Source organism: Canis lupus, chromosome 4 (genome assembly GCF_011100685.1).
Source record: "Canis lupus familiaris isolate Mischka breed German Shepherd chromosome 4, alternate assembly UU_Cfam_GSD_1.0, whole genome shotgun sequence".
Lineage (NCBI taxonomy): Eukaryota > Metazoa > Chordata > Mammalia > Carnivora > Canidae > Canis > Canis lupus.
The window spans coordinates 70,925,284-70,952,535 of record NC_049225.1 but is presented as its reverse complement, the minus strand read 5'-3'; the positions used below and the strand labels follow the sequence as shown (position 1 = coordinate 70,952,535).

At 44.2% G+C, this 27,252-nt stretch overlaps 2 protein-coding genes across 9 annotated transcripts in view; one reads left to right on the top strand and one right to left on the bottom strand.

Moving 5' to 3' along the window:
* OSMR (oncostatin M receptor) overlaps positions 1-19,512 on the top strand; it is a 50,571-nt gene extending 31,059 nt beyond the window's left edge. For 4 of the 5 annotated variants that reach the window (XM_038535267.1, XM_038535268.1, XM_038535270.1 and 1 more), the window contains 11 exons: positions 631-773; positions 1,292-1,445; positions 4,537-4,613; positions 6,143-6,365; positions 9,297-9,476; positions 10,549-10,653; positions 11,997-12,170; positions 12,969-13,136; positions 15,890-15,971; positions 16,693-16,765; positions 17,323-19,512. In XM_038535267.1, coding sequence (XP_038391195.1) covers positions 631-773; positions 1,292-1,445; positions 4,537-4,613; positions 6,143-6,365; positions 9,297-9,476; positions 10,549-10,653; positions 11,997-12,170; positions 12,969-13,136; positions 15,890-15,971; positions 16,693-16,765; positions 17,323-17,874 — 1,931 coding nt within the window. In that variant the 3' untranslated portion in view covers positions 17,875-19,512. The remainder of the gene's footprint in view (positions 1-630; positions 774-1,291; positions 1,446-4,536; positions 4,614-6,142; positions 6,366-9,296; positions 9,477-10,548; positions 10,654-11,996; positions 12,171-12,968; positions 13,137-15,889; positions 15,972-16,692; positions 16,766-17,322) is intronic. The other variant, XM_038535269.1, reaches the window with a different exon arrangement.
* Positions 19,513-22,724: 3,212 nt separating this feature from the next.
* RICTOR (RPTOR independent companion of MTOR complex 2) overlaps positions 22,725-27,252 on the bottom strand; it is a 117,375-nt gene continuing 112,847 nt past the window's right edge. For all 4 annotated transcript variants that reach the window (XM_038535257.1, XM_038535258.1, XM_038535259.1 and 1 more), the window contains one exon: positions 22,725-27,168. In XM_038535257.1, the coding sequence (XP_038391185.1) occupies positions 27,094-27,168 (75 nt within the window). In that variant the 3' untranslated portion in view covers positions 22,725-27,093. The remainder of the gene's footprint in view (positions 27,169-27,252) is intronic.

Genomic DNA, 27,252 nt, shown 5'->3' with positions numbered 1-27,252 from the left:
TATATTTTTTGGTTCCAAAATTTGCATTTGATTTTTTAAAGCATAGTTTCTATTTTCTGCTGAGAAGTGTTTTTCTTCTATTCATTTCAAATGTGGTTACTTTTATGACATGGATCTGTCTTTTAAGTCTTTAATAATTGTAGCTACATGGGTCATCTTGAGGTTGCCATCTGTTGATTGTATTTTCCCTTGTAAATTGGTGATATGTTTCGGGGTTTTTTATGTAGAATAATTTGGGGTTGTTATGATTGACATTGTTGATGTCATTTTTGTCATTGTTGATGTTACTTTGTTTAGACTCTGGGTTCTGTTGTACTCTCCCATGAGCCACTTCAAATTTTGATTCTCCTTCACAGTGTGCTTGCTTTTTGTTTAAGAGTCCTCAGTAGTTTCTTTTTATGTTTTGTTCAGAATTTCTAATATAATCAGTAAGAGAGAAAGGCTGTAGTTGGCAGACTCTATCTTGGCTAGAAGTCTGGTTTCATATAACATGTTTTCAAAAGTAAACAAAAAAATGCTACTGAATAAATAAATGAAGAAATGAACTGCCTGTTTACCAAAATCTTTTTGGATTTGTGTTGAATTTTTTTTTACTTGCGTGTGTATGTGTGTGTTTTTTCTTTTTGGCAGTGCACCCAATGGCTCCCTTTAATGTATTGTTTAAAGATGTAAGTGTCACAAATGCCACCATGACCTGGAAGGTACACTCCACTGGGAATTATTACACACTGTTGTGCCAAGTTGAACTCTATGGTGAAGGAAAAGTGATACAAGTAAGAATGCTGCTTAATTTTCTATTTTCAAAAAATCTCTTTATGTCCTGAACAGAGAGACTAATGAATAAAACCTCTTTAAAACCTTATTTCTGGGGGAGGTAGGCAGGGGTGAGGGATAACTGGGTGATGGGCATTAAGGAGGGTACAAGATGTAATGAACACTAGGTGTTCTATGCAACTGATGAATCCTTAAATTCTACGTCTGGAACTAATAAATAAAATTTAAAAAATCTTATTTATGTGTGGGTTCAAATGGTAAGGGTTATCTGTTTCAAAAGGTTCATGAAATTTAAATCACAAAGTTTAGAGTTGGGCAGAGTGTCTTAGAGATTTTCTTTTATCAGAGAAGTAGTCTTACCCCAAATCAGAATGGGCCATGCTGTGATTTGACTTTGCACTGAAGCATGCTCACCAGTACTCCTGTCTTCTCTGTTCTTTCTTCTTCTTCTTGTTTCGTTTTTTCTTTTCTTCTCATTTCTTTTCTTCCTTTCCTTCCTCCCTCCCTTCCTTTGAAGAAGCACAATGTTTCCGTCAAGGTGAATGGGGAGCTCGTCTTAAGTGGTCTGGAGCCAGACACAGAGTACTCGGCCCAGGTCCGCTGTGCTAATGCCAACCACTTCTGGAAATGGAGTGAGTGGACTCGTCAGAACTTCACCACAGTGGAAGCTGGTATGTTCAGCTCCCCAGTATTTAACTCAAGGATCTAAACTGACCCACGGGAGGTGGGTTGGTCTCCATGAGAGCTTTGGATTATACCAAAACCAAGGGGAAAATACTACAACAGAGGCTGAATGCCATCTTTTTGAAAAGTGCTGAATTAAATGCTTAGTGGCCTGTGGATGGGAAGACATCCACCTCAAACATACGTCAGTCAGTGTTCTTTCTTTCATACACTTTCTCTTCTTTCGTTTTGCCAAGATGGTTTATAAGCTACTGGTATTGCTGGCTTCCCATTGGATCTGGGGCTCTGTGAATTAGCATAGACTTTGAAAATTAAGGACGAGGGACAAACAGTAGTGTCCATTGCCAAGGAAAGTGTTGATCTCATACCAACAACTCAGGCTATGTGTGGACGTGTAATGACATTTGGAAACTTAATTTTCATTGATATGTCATTCATTCAGCATCAGTGAACCATGAGTCCTCTCGACCATTCTTGCGGTGGGACTTCCCTCACCACTGATCAAACCCCGAGTCTTTCTGGCAATAACTGCAGCTTCCAGCTCCAGCAGGCCTCCGGAGGTCAGATGGGCCCGGCCTGCTTTCATCTTCCAATTCAGAACAACAAATTATCGTTGTTGCCCAGTTTATGGAGGAGGCAGGTTGCAGCTGTAGATGGGGGAGACTCGCCTAGTTGACAGTGGCGATGAATGGCAGGCAGCAACTGTGGTGGCAGCAACCACTGGCTGAGCGCCACCCATGGCTCACGGTGCTTGCCGTGTTTTTGTCTGTTCCTCCTGATGGCAGGAGGCCGGAGGCACCAAGGTCGGGGCCTGGCTTTGGATCAGAGGACGCAGAGGCACAGGGAGCATCAGTGCCTTCCCTGGCATAGCCAGCAAGTGACGGAGCTGTTGACTGTGCCGCCCACCCAGGCCACCGACTCCAGAGCTCTGCCCTTAACCAGAGCTGGACCCTGTGGGTTCTGTCCTTGATATTATTACAACCTTGAGATCTTGTCGGTTCAGGTCCTGGCTCTCTTACCCCAAAGGAAGGAGTTTATGTATTCATCTCATTCCATCTTCTCTTGGTGAGTGTAGGCCGGCAGGGCTCTCTCTGTCCCCCCACCCCATGAGGACCACTTTATTTTGTTTTAATTTATTACTTTATTACTTACTTAATTTATTTGTTTATTCATGAGAGACAGAGAGAGAGGCAGAGACACAGGCAGAGGGAGAAGCAGACTCCATGCAGGGAGCCTGATGAGGGACTCGATCCTGGGTCTCCAGGATCACGCCCTGGGCTGAAGGCAGGCGCTAAACCGCTGAGCCACCCAGGCGTCCCGAGGACCCCTTTAAAGCAGTGACTGGAGCTGAGGGGGTGACGAGGACAGCTCGTCCCAGACTAAACATCTGTTGGTCACTGGTTGTGCTCAGCAGCCTTCCTCTCCTCATCTGGGGCTCCTGCTCAGCCTCACTCCTGTACTCCCCGGGGCCTCCCATAGATCTTTCTAGAGGCATAGGCTCCTCAGGAATCCCTGCTATGGAATGGCCTGCTCCTGACAGTAACGTGGTACGCTCCTCACTTGTGTTTTATTAAAGAATCTTTGCTTTAATGATACCGCTCTGCTTTGGGTTTTCGGGTTTTTTTTGCTAATTCATTTTAACATTATAACTAAAATTAAGTGCAAAAGGAAAAATGGCCGAAGGACAGGGTTTTTAGGGAACTGTATTTCTTTTAGTTCAAAAAATTCTGAAAATCTCAAATTTTGCTTTTGATGGTAACAAGAGAATGAGATGAAGCTACTGGTGGTGAATCTGTAAATATATATAGCTAGGTATAGATAGATGTACATACATGTCTATATATCTATAGATACATCTATATCTACATATACATTTTTTTTTTTTTACTGACGACATTTTGCTTGATGCTGGAAAGGCGACGTTTCTGTGTATTATAACCGTACCTCAGTGTAATCGTAGTGAGCAGATGGAAATGGCACCAGTAGAAATACAGTAGAAACTCTATGGGCCCAAATACAGAGCGCAGCAGCTGTGCTTCAGGGCTGTCCTCACAAGGACTGACTTACAAACCAGCTGAAGATTTTGCATTGAGCTGAGAGTCTCGTGCTCTTTCTGAGTATTTCAGTAAGTTTTTGAATGAATATTGGCTTCTCCCATGGATTATTTAGGAAGTTGAAATCTGCTTCAATATATATTATAAAATGTATGGTCATCTTTAAGTTGAGGAGAAAGGGTCAGCAACTAAAAAGGGACTTCCTTGAATTGCAATTCTTGGGGATAGTAAACTATTTTTTAAAATTTTTTATAAAAGAATTTATATATTTTTAAAACAGCTTAATCTTTGTGTTACATTCCAAAATAGTTCTTCTTGCACAGAGAAGTTTTGAATCAAATCACAAATGTCCTCATGGTTTATTGGCGGTAAAGACAGGCTTTTCTAGAACACAGTAGTGACGGCAGTGAGTGGATGTCCTGGGTGTCCAATAGGCAGGTAGCTGTCCCGGGCAGGCTGGCAGCTGGGAGAGAAAGGGGTGTGGGGAGGAGGGGGATGTGGCCTTCCCAGTGGAGGGGGATCAGAGAGGGGTGCCCAGGCTAGAGGACTGGTGAGAGGACCAGCCAATGTGAAATCAGGGTCACATGTAAGAGCATCCCCGGCCCCTAGGGCTGCCACTTAGTGCACCTCTGTTGCAACCTTTGCAAATGAAGCAAGGAAGTAGCAACGGTCTGCTGCTCCTAGAAATTCAACCAATGAGAAGTTCACCTAACTAACCTCCTACAGTTGGTCTAACTGATGAATGATTCCAAAATTTTCTGGTGGCTTCTGGAAGCTCAGGCTCGATGTTCATAAGAACTTTTGGTTTGAGGCAGCAGACCTTTGGTAGAGCACCTACTATGTGCACTTAGTGAGGCGTGAACGATGTGGCCGTGGACAAGTGGGAAGAAGTCACAGAGGGTGAAAAAAGTGAGAAGCAAGTCTCAGGCAGGACAGGTCATCATCACTTCATTTGACTGAACTATATTGTCCTACACACATGTCATGACCCCCCCCCCCCCCCCCCATCTTTGGTTAATTTCAGCTCCCTCGGAGGCTCCTGACGTCTGGAGAAATGTGAAGTCAGTGCAGGGATATTGTGTTGTGACTTTATTCTGGAAGGTAAGATGCACGGATTCCACGAGACAGATTTGCTGGGCGCCGTCTTTCAGCGGCTCACTGGCTACGGTGCTGTCTTCCAGTTGGGGGAGCATCTTAACGTGAGTCCAGTAGAAGGTCTTACCCCAGTGGAGGAGTCCCCTTCCACACCCGTCTCCCGAAGGCCCCGGCTGCCCCTTCCTTGGCAGCCCATCAGGCGGATGGCCAGTTCTGATTGGTAGAGCATCTCCCAAATGTCTTTTCCAGCCTGCTCCAATGTTTGCAGGGCCCTGGGCAGTAGCGTGAGGGGAGAAGCAGACACCATGTCAAAAAATTATGAATATTGGGGATCCCTGGGTAGCTCAGCAGTTTAGCGCCTGCTTTCCGCCCAGGGCGTGATCCTGGAGTCCCGGGATCAAGTCCCACATCAGGCTCCCTGCATGGAGCCTGCTTCTCCCTTTGCCTGTGTCTCTGCCTCTCTCTCTTTCTCTCTATCTCTCTCTCTGTCTCTCATATTTACTTATGAGTAAATAAATAAAAATTTAAAAAAAGAAAAATTATGAATATTTAGATATTGAATGCAAAAGGTGCAAAAGGAAAATGGCCTTAGATACGGTGTTAATCCACCTGAAAGTCCAGTGTGTGTCAGGACTCTCAGATCCTCAGCTCGTGTTTTCACACCCAACATGACTGTCCTGGCTCTCCTTCCCACCTCACACTGGTTGTCTCTGCAAGGAGCCCTGGGAGCTCACACAGTCTCTGTCGGGGCTCTGTGCTCAGCCCAGCACACAGGTGGCCCTTTCGGACCCAGGGGCGCACACACCCTTGAGAGGGCAGGCTGGGGGCAGGTCCTGGCAGTGAGCTCGGGATTGTGCGGGCAGGGAATTCTCTTGAAGCTGAATGGAGGTCTAGAGGGGGCCGTGTGCTCCATGAATGGCTCAGGGCACAGCTGTGCAGAGAGAAGACGGCCGGGGGAGGGGAAGGGAGGCAGGGGCCAGGCTGCTCCCTCCAGGGTCTGCTCCTGTCTCCTCATGGTGCCCACGGACACCTTTCTTACCAGGCTGAAGAGAGCCCTCCTCCTCCGGCCTGCTCACTCTTCTCTGGACACATGCTCTTGAGGAGCCCAAATGGTCCTCTTCTCTACTCAGCTTCAGTTGGACTGGGATGCCTGACTTCAAGCTTGGTTTAGAGTGTTATTTTGTTAATTAAGCTATTTTTAAACACTTATTTATTATTTGAGAGAGCGAGAGAGCGCATGAGTTAGGGGGGTTAGAGGAGAGTGTATGAGTTAGAGGGAGAGGGAGAAGCAGACTCCCCGCTGAGCAGAGAGCCCGACACGGGCCTTGATCCCAGGACCCCGGGATCATGACCTGAGCCGAAGGCAGGTGCCTAACTGACTGAGCCACCCGGGTGCCCTAAGCCTTTTTTAAAAATTTGGTGTGTGTGTGTGTGTGTGTGTAAGGCAACTGATGGACAGAAAAGATGAAAAAGTAATTATACAAGCTCCTTTCAAAGGAAAGCCCATTTTGAAATGATTATCCATTTTTTTTCAGCCACTCTCAAGATTGCAGGCCAATGGGGAGATCCTGTTCTATAACATCGTCGTCGAAGATCTGGACAGACCGTCTGGATTGCAGCTCCTGTCCGTTCCGGCCCCCGCCAACCGCACAGAACTAACCCTCGACCAGCGTGCTTACCAGATCCACGTGACGGCCAATAACAGTGTGGGCACGTCCCCCGCCTCGGTCCTCGTGGTCTCTGGAGATCCTGGAGATGGTGAGTTTCGTTTTGTTTCTTTTTCTTTTTTTTTTAATTTTTATTTATTCATGAGAGACACACAGAGAAAGAGAGACAGAGACACAGGCAGAGGCAGAAGCAGGCTCCACGCAGGGAGCCTCGATCCTGGGTCTCCAGGGTCACGCCCTGGGCTGAAGGCGGCGCTAAACCACTGGGCCACCCGGGCTGCCCTCGTTCTGTTTCTATCCTCTGGGAGAGCATGAGGGATGCCATCCAGGAGGCGTGGACAAACTGGAAAGGCAGTCACCCCAGTGGGGGGACAAACATCTTGCTGCCAAACGCTGCTAGTCGTTTTCCTCTGTCTAAGCTCAGCTGCGGCTTTCCTGGGACAGACCCCCTCGGCGTGGGGAGAATGGGGGTTCGGTGTCCCAGGACACTGCCGCCTGAGACGCTCCCACGGGCTCGGAGAATTAGCCCACCTTTGCTCGAGGAAACACGCCGCCAATTCGCAAGCCTCCCCTGAGAGCCGGAGTTGCTGGAAACACGCTTTGGGCCTGCGTTTATTATGCTGTGCAATATTTGGCCATCATCTTTCCAGAAGGCTTCGCTGAAGCTGTAAGATGAAATACGGCCACTGGCCACTAGCCTGTGAGACACCAGACAGGGCAGAAATGACCTGACGTGCAATCAGTGGCCACTTGACCCACGTCCCTGGGACAGCGGAGAGAAGAGACCGGACCCACTGCCCACCCCCAACACGCACCCACAGGCTCTGCGACGGGCATTCCGCACCGGCCGTAGCGCCCTTCTTCCTGCTCGTGGGGCTTCCTGCTCATGGGGTTGCGGCACGTTGGGTTCCACTTCTCTTCCTAGTTAGCCTTTGATTTGGGCTGAGAAGGCTGGATCACTAGGTGGTGGTGGTTTATTTATTTTTGAAGAACTACCCAGTGTGTGTGGGGCACCTGGGTGGCTCAGTGCTTGAGTGTCTAGGCCTTTGGCTTGGGTTGTGATCCCGAGGTCCTGGGATCGAGTTCCTGGGGCAGGGAGCCTGCTTCTTCCTCTGCCTGCGTCTCTGCCTCTCTCTCTCTGTCTCTCGTGAATAAATAAATAAAATCTTAAAAAAACTATCCAGTGCATCAAGTAAAAAAAAGAAATCTGGATGGTGGCACAGAAGAAAAACTAAGGAGTTACTTAACATGACCTTTGCTTGTCAAGAACTGCATTAGAAAAGAAAGTGAAAAGTTGTATTTTGTCTTCATTCGGATAAGAACAGGAAAAGTGAGCATTTCATTCACCTTGGAGGAGCTGATAGTTACAGAAACACTGCCTTGCGTGAAGCACCGTCCAAATAACACTGATGAGCACTATCAGCTGTTTGGGGGCCTTCTCTATCTACCCTACTTTCCTTCCCCACACCCTGCCCTCAGGTCCCCATATCTTCTCCAGTGAGGCTCTATCCAGCCTTCCCTAAGTGGCCCATGTTCTTAAATCACTACAGTCTAAAAAAATCCCTGTTGCACTAAAAGGCCAAATGTTAAGGTTAAACTAATTCATACTAGAGTCCGAATGACTGAAAAAAAAATTTCCTTTCTCCTTCCCTCCTCTGTCTCCACTTCTCAAAACATATTTGCAGTTTTCAGTATATGTGCTGCCGAAGCGAGCACTATTTGCAGTTTTCAAAAGGCAGTATGATAAGGGTTAGGATTCTGAGTTCGGGACGACATTTTAGCCAGTGTGAATAAGGAAAGCGAAAAATGCCAGCTTTGTTGTGAAAGAAATTTCTTTCTTTCATGGAAGAAGACAAGGAGGCCACAGAGGTGGCACATACAGAGGCCCTCACGGGGAACCCTTTGTCTTACACCTAGAGCTACACATTCCTTTAGGTGTCCCTGGCTGGGTAGTAACTGGAAAAATTAATAGCCCTGTGCTTTCACCCCCATGTCCAGCTGTAATTAGGAGGGCCGAAAAAAATACAGGGTGCCCAGTTAAATTCAAATGGCAGATAAATAATGAGTAAATTTTCAGTGTAAGTCTCAGCCATGCAGTATTTGGTCCTCATTTTTTTTTTTTTTTTTTTTTTCTGAGCAGCTGCCTGCAGGCCCACTCCTTGGTCTATCTCCGCTGTCCGTGGAGCTACCAGCGGGGACCACTGCCTTATTAACAGTGGCAGGCTATGAAGGCAGCCCCGGGAAATAGGAGAAATGCTCATCCCCCAAGGTATAGGGTGACTCTGCTTGCAGTCAGTAGGACTGGGAGTCCCTGGAGATCTTGCTTTCAGTAGAAAACTACCCTGGTGCAGAAAGTACGTTGAGGTGGCGGCGTTGGTCACGAGTTAGCGTGCACATCTCCACATGATCCAACTTAGGACATGTCCGAACTTCTTTTTCTTTTGATGGACTCGCTCACTTTCTACCCCTAACATCACAGAAGTAGTTAGCTCAGGAGCAGCCAGCGTCACATGGCGGGAATGAAGACATACTACTCATTTGTTCAACAGGTATTATTTGAAAGTAGCAAGTACCAGATGTGGGGACAGCAACTTTGTGAGTAAAGGGAAAGATAGTAAGTATTTTAGGCTTCACGGATCACCCGGCCTCTGTTCTATATCCTATAGTCTTTGTTTTTTGCAGCTTTAAAAAAAATCTTAAACCTCTTCTTAGCTCAAGGGTCACAAAGCAAGCTTTGGAAGCTGGACTTGTCCTGCTGGCAGTACTTTGCTGTGACCCTTGTTTCAGCGACTGAAGTCTCGCTGGGTCTCAGAAGATTAGGACAAGAGACCTCCGGAGGGCCCAAGTGAATATTTGCTGGGAAACATTATCCTGCTCTCCCCCAAGCTTCTGTAGCCATTGAAGTGATAGGGCTCTTAACTGTCAGAGACAGTGCACGTTCAAGTTGATTGTCGTCTTTGACCCCTTTTTAAACACGTACGATGGCTTATGTCTGAAGCATGGCTCTATTTGTAATGCACAGAAGAAGTTGAGGAAGAAAGAGTCAAAGGCACAGAAGATGGATTCTCTCTGTCATGGAAACCCCAACCAGGAAACATCACGGGCTACATTGTGGAGTGGTGTGACCGTCCCCGGGACCCGCTCTGTGACCTCCAGTGGAAACACCTAGGTCCCAACACCACAAGCACAGTTATTAGCTCAGGTAAGAAGCCTGCGTATTGCCATCTCGTTCCCTCCACCTCGGAGCAAGTTCATCTGGGACCTCTGGCCCATCTCACAGTTTGTGCCAAACTAATAATTTTGAAATGACCGACCCAGCATGGGTGCTAGGAGTTCAGAATTTACAAGGATGTGGCCTCAGATTTGGCCTTCAGTCTACTTTTACAGAGATTGTCTGGACCTAAGGCAAACCCTGGGATGGGTTTTCATGTTGTTTATGAATTGGTGCCTTGAAATCAGTGGTCTCAAATGAGTGGCAAAGGGACATTACAACCCTGCCTCTCCAGAGAGCTCTTACAAAAGCAAAGACACGTATGGATTTGGGAGACATTTAGGACATAGAGTTTAGGAGTCAGTCGTCAACTCCTTCACTTTCAGTGGGAAAAAATAGACCCTGACCTCTCACCTTCCGCCCTGGAGTTGTCATTTCAAGGTTCCTAGTTTAGCCAAGTCAAGGAAGCATAGGTTCATGGCTTGAGTGGAGGGGTCAGCAGCGCCATCTGCTGGGTTCAAGATAAAGATGTGGGACTTGCCAGTGTCCAGAGGGTGCCCGCGGCCCCGGGGGAGGGCATTCTGTGGCTGGTGGGGGTGAGGAAGTGAGGTGGCCCTTGGCTAGAGCAGCGTCGTGCTGGAGATGGATTGCAGAAGGGCAGGTGCGAGGGGAAAGCCAGGAAGTGCCAGCAAAGCCTTCCAGATGCTCAGCTTTCGGGGAGGGGCAGGGGCAGCGAGAGAAGACAAGTCAGTGGAGGGGATTTGGAGTCCAAGAGACTTTAAAACGGTTTTCTGCATCTGGCTGAACTCCCCGCCCGGTTTCATGCATGCGGACAAGAGGGCGTGAGGGCTCTCGTGGCAGAGCACGGCGTGGAGGACAGGCCGCTGCAGACAGTGGACGCCGCCGAGGCCACCGGAGGCGGGGGGGATGGTGGAGAGGAGCGCAGAAATCCTGAGGAGGGATTACGTAGGAGACGCCAGTTCATTTCTCATTCTGCTCCTTTTCAGAAATAAAGAGAATGTCACTCTGTGTTACTGAAAATCTGTTGACCTTTCTTCCTTAGATGCTTTTAGACCAGGGGTCCGCTACAACTTCAGAATTTATGGAATTTCTACAGAAATGGTTCCTTATCTATTAGAGAAAAAAACAGGATACTCCCAGGAGCTGGGTAAGTTTACGGCATAACACGGGGCCGGGGGCAGGGTCGTTCAGAAAGATGCAGGGACCCCAGCTGTGCGGTCGGGGATGTCTCCGCACCTTTCCTGATTTTCAGTGTCCCATTGATTCTGGAAATCGGGTTTAAAAAATGACTTTAAATCATAAACTGTAAACCGTTTATAAAATGTCATACCAAAGAAGAAAACAAGCTCACTGCCGATGTCGCCACCCGAAGGCAGATGCCCAGAGTAAGTATTTGGTGTATAACCAGGTATTCCTTCTCCCTCTGTACAGATACACATTTTTAAATAAGGGTGGGATCTTAGTCTAGGCAGGTTTGACTCATGTCACTAAATATTATTTACGTCACTGCAAGGTGTTTAATTGTTTGCATGTGTCAAGTCACCTGTCAGTGGACATTTAGGATGATTACAGTGGTTTTCAACTATAAGCCACAAAATTCGTCGTCAGGTACCTTTCCACCTGCAGCGCCCAGTCTCTCTTATCCTTCGCCCAATCTCTCATGCCCTGAGTCACCATCACTTGAGCGAAATCTCCATCCATATCCATGGTGATGGTTTATAGAGGAAGTCTCAGCATACTTGAGTCCAAAGGTTTGACTTTAGTTTCTCATTCCTTTTACAATTTTTAAGATTTTTGACACCTGTTGTGAAACCACTGCCCCCCCCCCCATCCCGAAATTTCACTGTGATTCCGCCAGCAGTGGAAGGCAATTTCGATCCCACTGAACTCTGGGCCCCTGGGACCTCCCCGCCTTGCACCTTGCATCAGGTCACCTCTCCCAATCTCCGATCGAGGGTGCCCTCTGAGACCCGCAGGAGGGGTGTTGGTGGTGCGCGTGTCTGTGTGCACACACGTGTGTGCACAACAGGCTCCGGAAGCCTTCAGAATAAATGCTCTCGGATGGTTTGAGTGACACTCGGATGGCTTGGCATTGTCACAGCCTGGGAACCGGAGTTCCTCAAATGCCCTCTGCAGTCCGTTCTCTGGCAGGGTCCTCTCTGTCAAACACTATTTCGAGTTCAAGAGCAGAATGAAGTGGAAGGAACCCTTTATTCCCTTTCCCGCTGCGTGACCTCGTGCGAGCTCTTGAGGGTCTCTGGCGGTCCCTTTCTTCACCCGTGAAAGGCCGGGCTTGGACAGGAAGATGGCTCAGCTCTTTCCCACGCAAATGATGTCAAGGCACGAATACCCCAGAGAAAAAGAGAAAACCCGTGAACTGGCTTAAGTGCCCCCGGGCTCCGGACTTGGTTGTGGCCCTACTTTTAGTTTACACGAGTGCCGTGAGAATGTTTCCAGGTGATGACTCTCCTTACCCCGCCTGCCTTCCAGCTCCTTCGGACAACCCTCGAGTGGTCATGAGTAACCTGACCTCCCACTCCTTCACTCTGAGTTGGAAGGATTATTCCACTGAATCCCAGCCCAGTTTTATCCGAGGGTACCACGTCTACCTGAAATCCAAGGCGGGGCAGTGCCACCCAGGATCTGAAAAGGCAGTTCTTTCAGGTGACGTTTCTGTTCACTCTTTCAAGCCCTCACTATGCAAAACCGTCGGAAAGGTGGTCATGACGCCTGGGTGGCTCAGTTAAGTGTCTGCCTTTGGCTCAGGTCATGATCCCGGGGTCCTGGGGCTCCCTTTCAGCGGGGAGCCTGCTTCTCCCTCTCCCTCTGCTGCTCCCCCTGCTTGTGCTCTCTCTCTCTCATGAATAAATAAAATCTTTTTTAAAAAAGAAAAAGAAAGCAAGGTGGCCACGTGTGACCATGGCCATGACCTGTTCTTGCAGGCTTTTATGGCCCAACGTGTTCTTCAACAGAACAGTGGGCCAGAGGGCAGGGTCCGTATTTTAACTTCCTTAAAACACCATGCCTGGTAGTTCTGGAAGCATTTGAGGACCATCAGCGCCTTAAGAAAACCTGCCAGTTATGAAACTTTTCTTGCTAACTCCTTTTGTTTTTTTCTCCTTTGATTTGTTTAAGGTTATTACAATGTAATAACCTTAACAATATTTTTAAAATATTACAATTTTTAAAGTCTCTCTCAGCTCTTACGGGGTCCGGCAGACTTGTGTGCTCTTTCTGGATGCCCAGCGTCCCTTGTTCAGTGGTTGCTCTGCTTTGCTTGCCATCTCCTAGAAATGTTACCAGTGACCCAGAGTGATGAAGTTATGATTTAGTTTTTGATGGGTTTACGATGTTGACCGCATTGAGACAAGAATATTAGCCCCCAGCCCTGTCACAAGATCATCTCTCTCTCTCACTCTTAATGTTATCTTTCTTGAAAATGATTTTTTTTTTAAATGACAGATGATTCAGTGTGTTGCAAGTACAAAATTGACGACCCAAAACAAAAGATGTTCGTCGTGGGAAACCTCCAGCCAGAATCCTTCTATGAGTTCCTGGTCACCCCGTACAGCGCTGTGGGCGAGGGCCCCCATGGCGCTTTCACAAAGGTCACGACTCCCGATGAATACTGTGAGTTTTCCCAAATCAAACCGCTTCCCTTAGATACCGCTGGAAACTAAGGGGTCACGCACCTGCTGCCGTGGGCTTTGACCAGATCACGAGCTTTTAGGCCTTTCTTCTCTTTCTGTCTCTCACTCTCTACATGCGACTCTGTTTCAGGAAGACTGTTATGCAAAATCCCACTACCTTAAGTAGGAAACAGTGGGGCCGGTCTGACTGGCTTATGACCTGGAACCTTTCTCTGGTGGGCCACGGTGGCCCTAAGGCACACTTGGAACTTGGTCCCAAAATGGTTTGAAAATCACAGAAGGCATGGTTTTCTGTCCACTTCGAAGAGCCCCAAACCTGCTCTCCTCGGCAGAGCTGCTGTCTGCAGGCCGGCCTTCTGGCTGGTTCCCCGCCCTGGCAAAACCGCTGCCTCCTGACTTTGTGTTTCTGGAGGCAGTTGAGAGAGTAGAGGTGGGGTTGGCTGGGGAGGGGCCTGGTGTTTGCTGATTGGTGGGGGAAAGTGACCTCAAGAGATCCACTTTTCTGGACTCCTGGGTGGGCTCAGAGGTTGAGCATCTGACTTTGGCTCAGGTCATGATCCTGGGGTCCCAGGATCAAGTCCCCCATCGGGCTCCCTGTGAGGAGCCTGCTTCTCCCTCTGCCTGTGTCTCTGCTTCTGTCTCTGTGTCTCTCATGAATAAATAAATAAAATCTTTTTAAAAAAGAGAGAGAGAGATACACTTTTCAAAATGCATGTGGCTTGAAAGAGAGAGAAGAGGGCGGGGAGCACGGTGGGAACCAGTTGACGGTCAGTTAGATTGTCAAGGTAAACACAGACCTGCAGCCAAATGGATCCTGATGGAGGAAAGGGGGGCAGTGGGTATCACATGGTGGATCGTGGAAGACACTCCTCCCCGCTGCCTGCAGTTACCAGGGGCCCTGGCTCTGTCCTCGGTCCTTGGTCCTCAGGGCTCAGGGCAGGGTCCCTTTGCTGGGGGTGGCACTGTGGGCTCAGGATGGTGCAGCAGGTAGAGCTGCTGGCCCTGGGGCGCTGACCGGGGCTGAGGACAGCCGCCACTCAGCAGGCAGGTGACTCTGCCAGCAGGTCGGGCCACCACGCAATGCCCACTCCTCAGGTTTCCAACTCTCAGAGTCACACTGAGATTTCAGTCAATGATTTGCATTATTTGCTGCCTGGGGTACATTTGAAATATTTAAATTTATTTTCAGGCTATTTTTATTCCAGCTTTGGGATTTATTTAGCTGGTAGAGGACTGTGTGTGTGTGTGTGTGTGTGTGTGTGTGTGTGTGTGTACACGCACACATATATAATACAAATGATTATCTTTACCTCCAGTATATTTTCTAGGTTTCATCTGTCTCTCTTCTACATGCTAAACCTCCCTTAGCCTTGGCTGTGACTCTGTGGATTATATTGGTTATTATTAAAAAGGAAAATACATTCCTGCATAATCACAGCAATGAAAATGACATCCTGCAGTGACAAAGATCACGTGGGCGACTCTCACCACTGCCTTGCTGCCTGATGGAAGGCAGCCCCGACCCCTGCTGTGGGGGCTGTGGGGGCTGTGGGTCCGTTACAGAGAGAGGCAAATGCCCACCAGACAGTGGTTACCTGGGGAGGGGGTCACGACTGGACGGGGCGGCACGCGGGCCCTCTGGGGAGTGTGATCCTGTTCTGTTTCTCTCCGGGGTCCCATCACATGGCTGTTGTCGGCGTGTGAGAATTCATCCCTCGAGCTTCCTTGATGAGCACCTTCCCAAACACAAGTATTGCATTTCAATAAAGAGTTTAGCCGCGCCAGTCTGCGACTTGGAAACTGCCGTGGTTAGGTCCCCGGGCTTGTTCTCAAATGCGTCCTAACTCTACAACTTCACCAAATCTTGAAATGGGTTATAATTGTCAAAAGCTCAGATCTGAGAGCAAAGTGTTCTTTAGTGGAGTGGACAGGAGTGTTTCCCTCCCCTCCCCGCCCTCGGGGTTCACTGTAAGCCTGTTGTTGAGGGGCTTGCTTGGCTCCTCTTCCCCCTGGGTGTCCCTGCCTCTAGCCCCCTGTGCCACCTCGCAGCACCGGGTTGGGCATCTACCCACGCCTGCCCCCCCTTACCAAATTCCACATTAGCTACCCTGTCCCCATCCCCTAATTAAACCCAGCTCTGGCAAGAGCACCTAGAGCAGCGACTAGGATTACAACTACTACCAGCCCACTGGCCGAATAGTCATGTGACCGACACCCCCTCCCACCCTCCCTACCCCCAGTCAAGGGCCCTGGTGTATACCCACCTGTGAGGCTTTGGCAGAGGTGGGGACTATGATTTTAACACAAGGAGGCAGTGAACAATTGGAAGCAGTGATCCAATTTGTTAGAAGAGGGAACAAGGGGTGCCCAGGGGGGCTGAATAGGTTAAGCATCTGCCTTGGGCTCAGGCCACGGTTCTGGGGTCCTGGGATGGAGCCCCACATCCCCCCACATCGGGCTCCTTGCTTAGTGGGGAGCCTGCTTCTCCTCCCTCTGCCCCTCCCCTACTCCCGTGCTCTCTCTCTCTCTCCCTCCCCCTCTCCCCCTCTGACCTTCCCTCCTGCTCAGGCTCTTGCTTGCTCTCTTAAATAAATAACTTAAAAAATTTTTTTGAATCTTGCATAAATAGACTTTTGAGGAATAACAGTAAAATTCATCTCAATCTTTAACTTTTGTTCCTTTGAGGAGGGAAAAGTACTCATTGAAAATACCACTTTCTGTTCTCTTCTCCAGCCCCTATGCTGATACGTATCATACTCCCTATGATTTTCTGCATTTTGCTCATCATGATCCTATGCTACTTGAAAAGTCAGTGGTAAGTGTGTGGGGAAGATTTTTATCCAAGAAGAAAGAGGGGGGTAAAATCTAGACAGGAGTTTAGGAAGCTAGAAATCACATTGAATAATGAGAGAAGGTGCTGAAGAGGCAAAGGGCAGAGACAGTTGAAAATACGACATTTTTAGAAGAGTTTTGCTTTTCCAGGTCAATACATAAGGAAAACAATAGCCATTTGAAAATATCTCAAAGCCTGTTCAAGAACGGTAGCTAAAGGGGGATCCCTGGGTGGCTCAGTGGTTTAGCGCCTGCCTTTGGCCCAGGTCGTGATCCTGGAGTCCTGGGATCGAGTCCCCTGTCAGGCTCCCTGCATGGAGCCTGCTTCTCCCTCTGCCTGTGTGTCTGCCTCTCTCTCTCTCTCTCTCTCTCTCTCTCTCTCAATCTGTGTCTCTCATGAATAAATAAAATCTTAAGAAAAAAAAAAAAAGAACCGTAGCTAAGACCGGTAGTGCGCCTACTGTGCGCTTGGCAGTAGTCCAGGGGCTTTCCATACATCTCCTCAGTCCTCACACCACCACCACCGTGAGCGCCGGAATTATCTCCACTGAGTCAATGAGTAGATGTAAGCACAGGGGAGCTAAGCAGTCTGCCCAAGTTAGCAAGTGACAGAGCAAGGACTGGGACCCGGGAACGGGACTCCACGCTTGTCTTAACTAGTCACTATATTCTAAAAGTCAAGTCCAGTTTTCACTGTTTTCTAGGATGAAGGAGAAGTGTTATCCTGACATTCCAGATCCTTACAAGAGCAGTGTTCTGTCATTAATAAAATCCAAGGTAAATGCTGGGAAACTGTATGTGTGCCATCTCTCTATTAAAAACTAACCTGGGGATCCCTGGGTGGCGCAGTGGTTTGGCGCCTGCCTTTGGCCCAGGGCGCGATCCTGGAGACCCTGGATCGAATCCCACGTCGGGCTCCCGGTGCATGGAGTCTGCTTCGGTCTCTGCCTCTCTCTCTCTCTCTCTCTCTCTCTCTCTCTGTGACTATCATAAATAAATAAAAATTTAAAAAATAAAATAAAAACCTTGATTAAAAATAAAAAAAAATAAAGACTAACCTGGGGTTGGGGCTATCATCCTACTTTTCTAGACCTCCTCAGGAAGATAGAACAAAGCAACAATCCCCTTGGCTCCCGCAGCCGTGAAGTGGGTGCCTGGAGCTTTGAGATTTCTTCCAACAGGGGAGATCCTTTGGTTTGCAACACCGGCCCCAGTTAACTTGTGATAGGATGAAACACAAAAACCGAAGCCTTGAGTGCATTTCACATACTTTGTATACTCTGACACACACATACACACTCTTAATATTTGCATGCTTTTTTGGTCCGTTCCAGGAGAATCCTCGCCTAACAATTATGAATATCAAAGACTGTGTTCCAGACACTATTGAAGTTGTAAACAAGCACGAAGGCACTGGGAAGTCACCCACAGAACCTGAGGCTGCCAAGCCCACCTACCTTTACCTCCTCCCAGCAGAGGAGAGCTACTCCGGCCCTGGCCCCTGCATCTGTTTTGAGAACTTTACCTATAATCAGGCAGCTTCTGACTCTGCTTCCTGTGGCCATGTCCCAGTACCCACGAAAGCCCCAAGTCAGCTGGGACTGTTGACATCATCTGAAAATTTACTAACGGCACTAGAAAAAAACTGCATGAACTCCTTAGAAGAAATCCCAGCTGGAGAAAGTAGTTTGAATTATGTATCCCAGGTGGCTTCACCCGTGTCTGGAGATAAGTCCAGTCTCCCCACAAATCCACCACAGCCAGAACTCTGTTCAGAATATAAAATGCAAATGGCCATACCCTTGGGCCTTGCCGCTCCTTCTTCGAGCGGGAGTAGCAGCCTGTCTTCCATTACCCTTTTAGACGAAGGTGAACACTACCACTGACCAGTATACCCATCGCATGCCTTTATGCTACATAGACGCGAAAAAGGAGCATCGACGGCACCATTCCACCACCAGATGCCTCGGCACCTAATTCCAGTGAGCGGTCACCGTTGACATATGAGACCTCTACAGTCTGGCTCGGTCTCAAAGGTCAGAAGCTGTGGAACTTAACATCTCTCCTTGGGGCAGACTTGCCGTAGAAATGGCAGGGTCACAGAAGTAGGCTTACCTTGCTGCTGTGTGTTCCAGGCTCACCTTTGCAACAGCAGGCCGGTCACTTGACATGCGGATAGACCTTGCCCAGTCAGTACTGGACAGCGTGGCTATGGTCCTAGGAGTTCAGTTTTTAGTGAGGAAATATTTCCCTTAAGTTTTACCCCTATGCTCAGTATCTTAAGGGTAAAGGAACTAGATTTAAGGTTTTGATAAAGGCCACAGAAGATTTACTACTAGAGCATAAGTTGTCAATGTTAATTTATTCTGGGTGTGTTTAATGAAAAAGTCACAGATGTTTGAGAGTAAAACAGATTTTAGACTTGCCTTGAAGTGATAACAATTTGTAGTTCGTTGATGCAGTAAAATGAACCCTCCTGGGGGCACGGACCTTATCTGATAGGTAAGACATGTGAATAATCAGTAAGATTCCCACAACTGCATTTCCATTTAGCTTACTATAGTTAAAGAGTGGGATTGGCAAGGAACTCTTGACTGTGTCAAGATAACACTACTTGGTAGACATCAGTCTTTGACCATAATTTTTGACAACTACCTCAGAATAGAAAAAAGAAAACGTTATTATAAATTCCATTCACATTTTATGGTTCCTCTTTTTTTTAAGAACTAATATATAAATGACCTGTTTTCATTTAGTCCCCTTTGGTCTTTGCAATTGTCTGGGTCAAGAAAACCTTCACGGTCTCATTTATACTCCTATTATGCTAACAATGAATATAAGGAAAGGTCATTGTTGGACATGGTTTAGAGATAATTGTAAAAAGCTATATAGTGGGAAATTCTATATTCTCTCAGCAGCAGCCTTGTCTCTTTGAATCAATATATACGATGCACCTGATGCACAACAGGTGTTCAATACACACCGGTTCCTTTCTCTTCCTTCTACTCATCAGCACTTTATCACATTTCTAAGCAAGGATGACTAGGAGTTCCTTGTTTGCTGTGCTGGAAATGACACCATCTAGGCCTCTGGTACCAAATGCCCAGCACTGTTCATCACCACCATGGAACCAAGAGTGAGAGCAGAAGACCCACATCTCCAAATAAGGGTCAACTAGCCTAAATATATCAACACAAACTAGGACTTCTGTTTAGGTTTATTCAGCTTTTTCCTTACACAGAACTGAAACTTTGGCTGGAAAAAAACGGTCATGTATTGCCAACATAATACAACAAGTTATCTTGGTTAGTCTGATAGTTTCCAGATGACTTTGGGGGCCAGTATTGTCATCATTCAGCCCATTTGTTGCTTTCTCATGATACAATTAATAAAAGAAATGTCAATGGCAGTGAAGACTGACTTGTAAATAGTGTCTTTTATATAGATTTTCTTTTAAAAATAACCCATGAAACCTTGAAGTCATTTGTGTCACAAAAAGCTGTAATTAAAATATTTCACCACTGCATCGTGTTTTCTCTACCTCAACGAAATGAAAATCTAACCGTAAGTAGAGTCAATAAATCACCTTGTGAGCTTACTGAAAATGTAAATTTCTGGATACCACTCCCAACCTCCTCATCAGAATCTCCATGACATGAGGCCTGAAATCTACATATTTCATCAGCTTCCTCCGAGGCATTCGGATGCACACTCACTTTGAGAATCACTCTCCTAAATCAGATGATGCCTTTCTGAAATATAGCAACATTCCAACAGGAAATGCTGAGCTACATAACTATGTTTGTGTCACTGACTACAGTTTTGGCTCTAAACATCCCTTTCCTATAACATCAAACACATTCATATTTAAAACCTTAACTATCAATACCATATGCCATCTTAACAGCATTACTTTAAGAAGCATTCTTCAGAAACTTTGTAATTTGTATTCCTGTGTCAGAATTATTAGGATGAAAAAAGTACTCATGGAGGGATGCCTGGATGGCTCAGCGGTTGAGCGTCTGCCTTCAGCTCAGGGCATGATCCCGGGGTTCCGAGATCGAGTCCCATGTGGGGCTTCCTGCATGAAGCTTGTTTTTCCCTTGGCCTGTGTCTCTGCCCTCTCTGTGTGTCTTTCATGAATAAATAAAATCTTAAAAAAAAATACGGACAATTTCAAATGACACAGAAGTGTAACCGTGTAATAAACCCTTGTATATAATATCATTGGCCCTAACAGCCACTAACCCATGGCTGTTTTAGCCTATCCATACCCTTCTCCACTCTCCCTCCTATCTGGAAGCAAATCTTACATGACTTCATCAGCAAATATTTGTGTTTCTCTAAGCTCTTCTTTTCATACTGTAACCATAATACACCTTTAAAAGGTATTTCACCAGGCAGCCCCAGTGGCTCAGTGGTTTAGCACTGCCTTTGGTCCAGGGTGTGATCCTGGAGACCCGGGATCGAGTCCCACATCAGGCTCCCTGCATGGAGCCTGCTTTTCCCTCTGCCTCTCTGTCTCTCATGAATGAATAAATAAAATCTTAAAAAAAAAAAAATTGAAGGTATTTTGACTGGGGGTGCCTACATGGCTCAGAGGGGTAAGTGTCCAACCCTTGATTTCAGCTCAGGTCTCAATCTCAGGGTCATGAGTTTAAGCCCTGCTTACACATGGAGCCCACTTTTTTTTTTTTTTGAAGTACCTAAAGCCAAATTAGTAATATCTCTTTGGAAATACTGGTATTTTGGTGTGCAGGGGTCTTTGAAAATATTGGTATTTTGATGGTGTGCAGGGTACTGTGATCACTGAGGCTCAGAGCAAGGGCCTGGCCACAGAGCAGAACCATGCACTGGCCAGAGGTTCTTGCTCCCATTCTAGCACCTACCTGACTCAACGCTGATTCTAGCGAAATTGATTCTCCACCAGAATGTGTATTGAGAAAATCAAGTAATTGAATTAGACAACATCTAGTATTTCTTCAAAGAGCTCCGTGGAAAGAAAACTAGCTTTCATCTCAAAGAATTTACAAAACTATTAAACATTTTGCATTAAGTAGAACTTTAGAAACCCTTGAAGAGATACAACAAAGTCCTTCAGAATTAGCAGTTAAAAATTTACAACACAACTAAATATATTGTTTAAAGTACCAAGCAAACACAGTTGACTTAATCCCTTAAGATAAGCATTAAAGAAACGAAGTTCTAATATATTTTGGTTTTTGAAATCAATACAGAAGTAGTTGCTATAGTCTGAATGATTGCACCCCTCAAAATTTCTATGTTGAAATCTTAACCCCCAAATATTATGGTATTAGGAGATGGGGCCTTTGGGAGCTGATTAGGTTTGGAGGCTGGAGCCCTCATGTACTTGGGATTAAGGCTATTAGGCGATCCTGGAGGGCTCCTTATTTTTTCTGCTATGTAAGGACACAACGAGAACTGTGGAACCTGGAAGAGGGTCCCTCACTCAACTGTGCTAGCATTCTGGCCTCAGACTTTCAGCCTCCAGCACTGTAGAAATAGATTTGTTGTTTGTAAGCTACCCAGTCTGTGTTTTGTTATTGTAGCCTGAATGGACTGAGACAGTACTTTATTTTTGAGTACTTTTATATACCAAAGAGTTAGGTTTTTTTTCGAATGAAACAAACTTTCTGAAGTTTAGGTCCACATTTTTCAAAGATCAGTTATATGATGATTATTAATTGTGCTTTTAGTTTATTTTGGGGCCAACTATTTTTTACTGAACAACATACATATGCAGAAGGCAATGGGGAAAATGATATATACAGAAATGTGCCTAAGGACCAATCTGGGTGGCTGTCGGTTAAGCATCTGCCTTTGGCTCAGATCATGATCCTAGGGTCCTGGGATTCAGTCCTGAATTGGGCTCCCTGTTCTGCAGGGAATCTGCTTCTCCGTCTGCCTGCCACTCCGTCTGTTTGTGCTCTCTCTGTCAAATAAGCGAAACTTAAAAAAATAAAATAAAAATAAAAAAAGACCAATCTATCCAAAAATTTTTAAAAGATTTTATTTATTCATAAGAGACACACAGAGAGAGGCAGAGACACAGGCAGAGAGAGAAGCAGGCTCTACGCAGGGAGACTGGTGTGGGACTCAATCCCGGGTCTCCAGGATCAAGCCCTGGGCTGAAGGCAGGAGCTCAACTGCTGAGCCACCCAGGCGTCCCTCCGTCCAGACAAACCCATTTCTGAAAGTGAGACATACATTTTACCACATCTGGTCAACTATAACCTAGCTTTGACCTGGCTTTGACACTGAATTTTATTCTCCAGCTGTGGTAATTTCCCTTGTGGTATTTTCTTTTACCACTAGGTGGCTGTACTGATAGTTCATCTGATCAGGACAGTTGCTGCATGAGCAATCAAATACCTTTCACAGAAATGTCATCAACATACTTTCATCACTTACATTGTATATCATTTCATCAAAAAACTCAGAATTGTTGTATCTAAAGACAGACCCATTTTATCAAACCCTTTATAATTATTTGAAGTTGAAAATAAAATCTGTAAGGCTATTTGTTTGATTAGATCATAAAGAATGTTTAAGTACAGATATTTTAAAACATTTGGAATAGCCACTAATGTGTTACTAAACTAGGCTCTTATCTGTGCAAACTAAAAATCATTTTTACTGGGAGTCACATGTAACAGCCTCAGTGGTTCATAATTCAACAATGATTGTTTTAAAATTTCAAACAGAACAACACAAGTTTTAAGAATTTTAAGTACATTTTATTAACAATGTATCCCTTTGATAAGATTATGCTTCAGGAGGCTTTTAATGCCCTTGACATAAACTGTACACATTATACAAAAACAAGAAAACCACACACAAAAAAATCAAGGTGAGCAAAACCATCTGGGGACAAACCTTCTTTAAATTATACACAACTCAATGAAATATTCTTACGGAAAATATATAAATACTTTTTCTTTCTATGTTACAGTTATACAATATAAATCAGATTTCAATGTCTGTTCAGTGACCTACAAACACCAGAACCTCCAAATATGTAGCAGCTTATAACTAAATAAAAAAAGGATATCACGTGGTTAGGGCGCATTGAGATTTTCTTCACAATCCCTTACCACTTCTCAAAACTAATTTACACCATTTGTTTTATGATGCAGCTTCAGGGTTTCTGCCAGGCTGGGAATGGAACATTTGTCAACTATTATCTATGAAAATTTTTTTTATCTCCCCTCCTCTGCCCCAAGACTTTGTATTTTGTGCTAAATCAACCTATTCAGTGGTAAAAATTACAAGGTATTTTTTGGCATAAATTATATTTTTCAAATTAAATATTTTGTAAAGAAAATCAAAGATGTGCAATTAATGCGTGCTGCGGCCCAGCTCTCCACCTACATTATAAAAATACTCCAAAGGGGGCGGGGAATCCACATGCTGTGTGAGTCATATATATAAACCTACTATGAATGAAAAATACTTTGGGAACCTGGAACTAAAAGGAAAAAAGAATGTTCCTAGAAAGATTCTCACAGATTTCAATATTGTCTGATAAGCACTGCTATCTATTTCACTAGTACTCTTTTATAATGAAACTCTCACTGTAGTGATACTCTTCAAGTTAGGCTGGTAATAGTGGATTTCCTGAATGGGGGGAGACAAGGGAGACCTTTCCCAACTTCTATTTTGGAAAACCTGAAATGTTCTCTTTTATTCCATCAGCTCTTTTCATAAAACTCTCTCAGTTAATTCTACCTTTTCTTTTTTCCCACATTTAATGGATTGTGAATTTGAGACAACACTGGAAGCATAAAACAAAAGGGGGAAAATCTTAATTCCAAAGGACTTTTCCCAAGGTAGTTTACAAAGCTAATCTCACACAAAATTAGCACCTCACTCTTACCATGCAAAAAGAATTGCAGTTATAATTTAGATGACAATTTGATTAGTTTTTATTGCTCACTGATCTGTGCTTTAATGCAGGGATAAAAGGCATCCTCTGAATGGAATGAAAAAGAATTTATAAAGAGCAGTAGACAAATCTAAATAAGCACTGACACCTCACTGTTGAACATTTTACTACCGTAAATATGACCTGAAAAACTCAGCTTTAATTATCTCAAGCTCTGGATAAAAGAGCTGAAAACTATTAAAGCTACCATTTCAAAACAACTTGTACACATGATGTTAGAAAAACTAGCATAAGAATGTATATCCCTCCAAAGAGCCTCTTTTAATGTCACTGTCTTACAGAATGTACTTATGCTACTCATCTTTATTAGAAAATTTTTATGAGGGAGACTTCTCTCCTCTCCTCAAATCTACCTAGGTATAAATAAGAAAAGTGTAAGAAATTTTAGACCATATTTAATTATTAATACTAATTTCTAATTTCCTTATTATTTATCATTATTTACTTAGTATGTGAAGTGAAATCTGTTCTTGAAAAAATTCAATTAGAAATGACAATTCACTTTACAATTAGATATTCAGTTTACAACCAGCACAACTGCCCAAATTCTTTCAAATTATTCAATAATTACCAATAGTACAAATTTATATGGACTAAGATTAATTCTAAAATCTTGAAAAACTACAGTATTGACATTATTTTGGTATTTTATAGTCTGGTAGTATCTATTACTTATAGATGATTTTCTCAATTATTTCTATTACCACTGACACCATTCCTAATCTTTTCTGCTATAATTTAATATTTTTAAACACTAAGGTAAATCACTTGGCACTGCATGTGAGCATTTTTCATCATAAAAGTCTACTTTTATACAGATGAGTACTTGAAAACGTATTAGACCTGTCAGTGAAACATGGATAAACCAAATAGCACTATACATTTAAGTATAGACATTTTTTTTCTTAGATTACTTATAACCACAAAACTCTGTCTCCCCAAACTAAGTGCTATAGGCAATTATTATAATGTATACATACATGTCTTTCAAAGTAATAGTCAATGAAACTGTTCAGGTTAATAGTAACAAAGACTTCATTTGGGGATGGATGAGTGAAGTGGGGTCCAGGATGGGGACAGTTGTGTATATGACAAAAAAAAGAATTACTGTTAACTTTTAAGGGATTAAACCACAGATTTTATATTCTATATTAACTGAGGTAGTGTTTAAAATGAATGTCTAAAATATGTCAACCCCATTATGAATAAGATTACTAAATTACCTCCTTTGGAGTTTTTAACCACTATTTGGTCTAGTAACTCTGACATTTGGTTCTCTGGAAAGCATTTTAATCATCCAAGACCAAAGACCAAGGTGACAGGCAACGTTCTTAAAAGTACTGTTAACATTTAAATAAACACCTGGGTTCAGTGATAAATTAAAGTTAAAAAAAATATTTTTATTTTCACTTGGATTTTATGAGAGAAAATCTGAAGAACCACTTTTTAACATAAGCAGCAGCTTACAGCCCTTTTCTGCTTTGTTATAATGTAAGTTGCTACACAGTGCATGTAAGAACAATTCACTGAAGTGCAGTCAAAGAGGTGTTATGAAGTGAGATGAAATGCTTCATCCCAATTGGAACTTTCAGTGCCAGTAAATTAAAAACAAAACAAAACAAAAAGTATCTCTGTGAGTTACATTTTCTAGTTCACAGGGTTCTTTACAGAGATCTCAAAGAACAAGCCCGTTATAAAAAGGATCTGTACTATGGGAAATATTAATCAAGGTACTAGGACTGTGTCAAAGCTGATGTGTAACTGTAAAAATGGTATAAACAAATGAATTAAAAAAAGGGTCCTAATCAGTCCAGCTGGATTTTTTCTATTTATATATAGACCTCAAAAAAGATAATCCTTTCATTTACAAGCATTCTAATGGTGATGGCCATGCTATTTTTTATATACAAATTTGCATATATGTTTAATTCCTGTAAAGATTCTCAAATATCTTTAAACATATACAAATTAAACAAATAAACAAAACTTTGCCCTCATCAACCTAACAACTTCACAAATATGATAAAGGCAATTACTGTATTGATAAACTCACCTATCACTGCATTTAGTTTGTGCAAAACAAGAACACTGATATAAAAATTAAATTACTGCTGCTTTAAAATTTGGTACTTAAGGCTTTTCACTACAATTTTTAATCATAATTCAAGTTGCATTAATGATTGTTTTTTAAAAGGAAATATGGCTCTTCTTTTCCCACGGAATGTGTAAATCAGAGGCAAACTTCTCTCTTCCTCAGAAGATCCAAAGTGTTATTTACTGCTTTCTTTTGCTTTACGTCTCAATAGTGCTTGTTCAAGTTCCTCTTTCAAATGGTGATATGGGAAGTTGATGAAAATGAGAAGTCCAATGAAAACATGTGCATTCTACAAATGGGAAATACTCAGAATTATAAGAGGACATTCTGATTTGAATCAAGAACTGTAGTGAAAAACCTTAATTGGTTCAAATAGCCTATAATAACATATTGCCACAAAACTGAAGAGACAGAAAACAAACTGTTGCAAGTCTAGTAACATAAAAATAACTTATAAGTCCTGGGTTGTTGAGGCTCTTCTTTTGCTTTGAGGTTACAAACCTCTGAAGTAGTGTTACAAATATTAAGAAAAATGTGGCAGGGCCAAAGTTCTCCCTCTAATACCAGCAGTTACAGCACACCCCACTGTGGAACAGGGTGCAGCCTCAGAGACACGGACTCCTGGTTTCCATGAGTTAGTTAACAAACAAGGCATCTTTATATTTACCCTAAAAAAAAGAATTCAGAAATAACTGTGTGAAGGGTGCTTCTGCATATCCTATTATTGTTCCACTGTTATGCTCTTAAAATGAAAAAATAGAAAACCTATGTAGGTATTCAGTGCTTGGCTCTTGCATATAATGGTAACTAAAACTCTTAAAACTGTGGTAATGAGCAACGAACCCCCAGAGGGTTCAACAGGGAAAAGAGGAAGTTGTTTTGGTAGGGAAGTCTGCAGTTCCAACTGTGCATGTACCAGTAATTGCTGGAACAGAAGATACTCCTGTCTTGGCTGCCCAGTTAGTCAGCATTTTCTGAGGCTTTTAGGAAATCCACAAATATGAATATATATAGTATTCATCTACAGACATCATAAATATGAGGTCAGGATTCAGCAGATGTATCAACTATAGGTTGCTTTGGTGGTGTTGCCAGCACAGCCTCGGCTTCTTCATGCATCTAAGAAAGGAGTGGCAAACTGTTAATGACTTTCTAGTGCATCGACAGACAAGACTCTCCTCTTAACCAAACATAAAACTATTC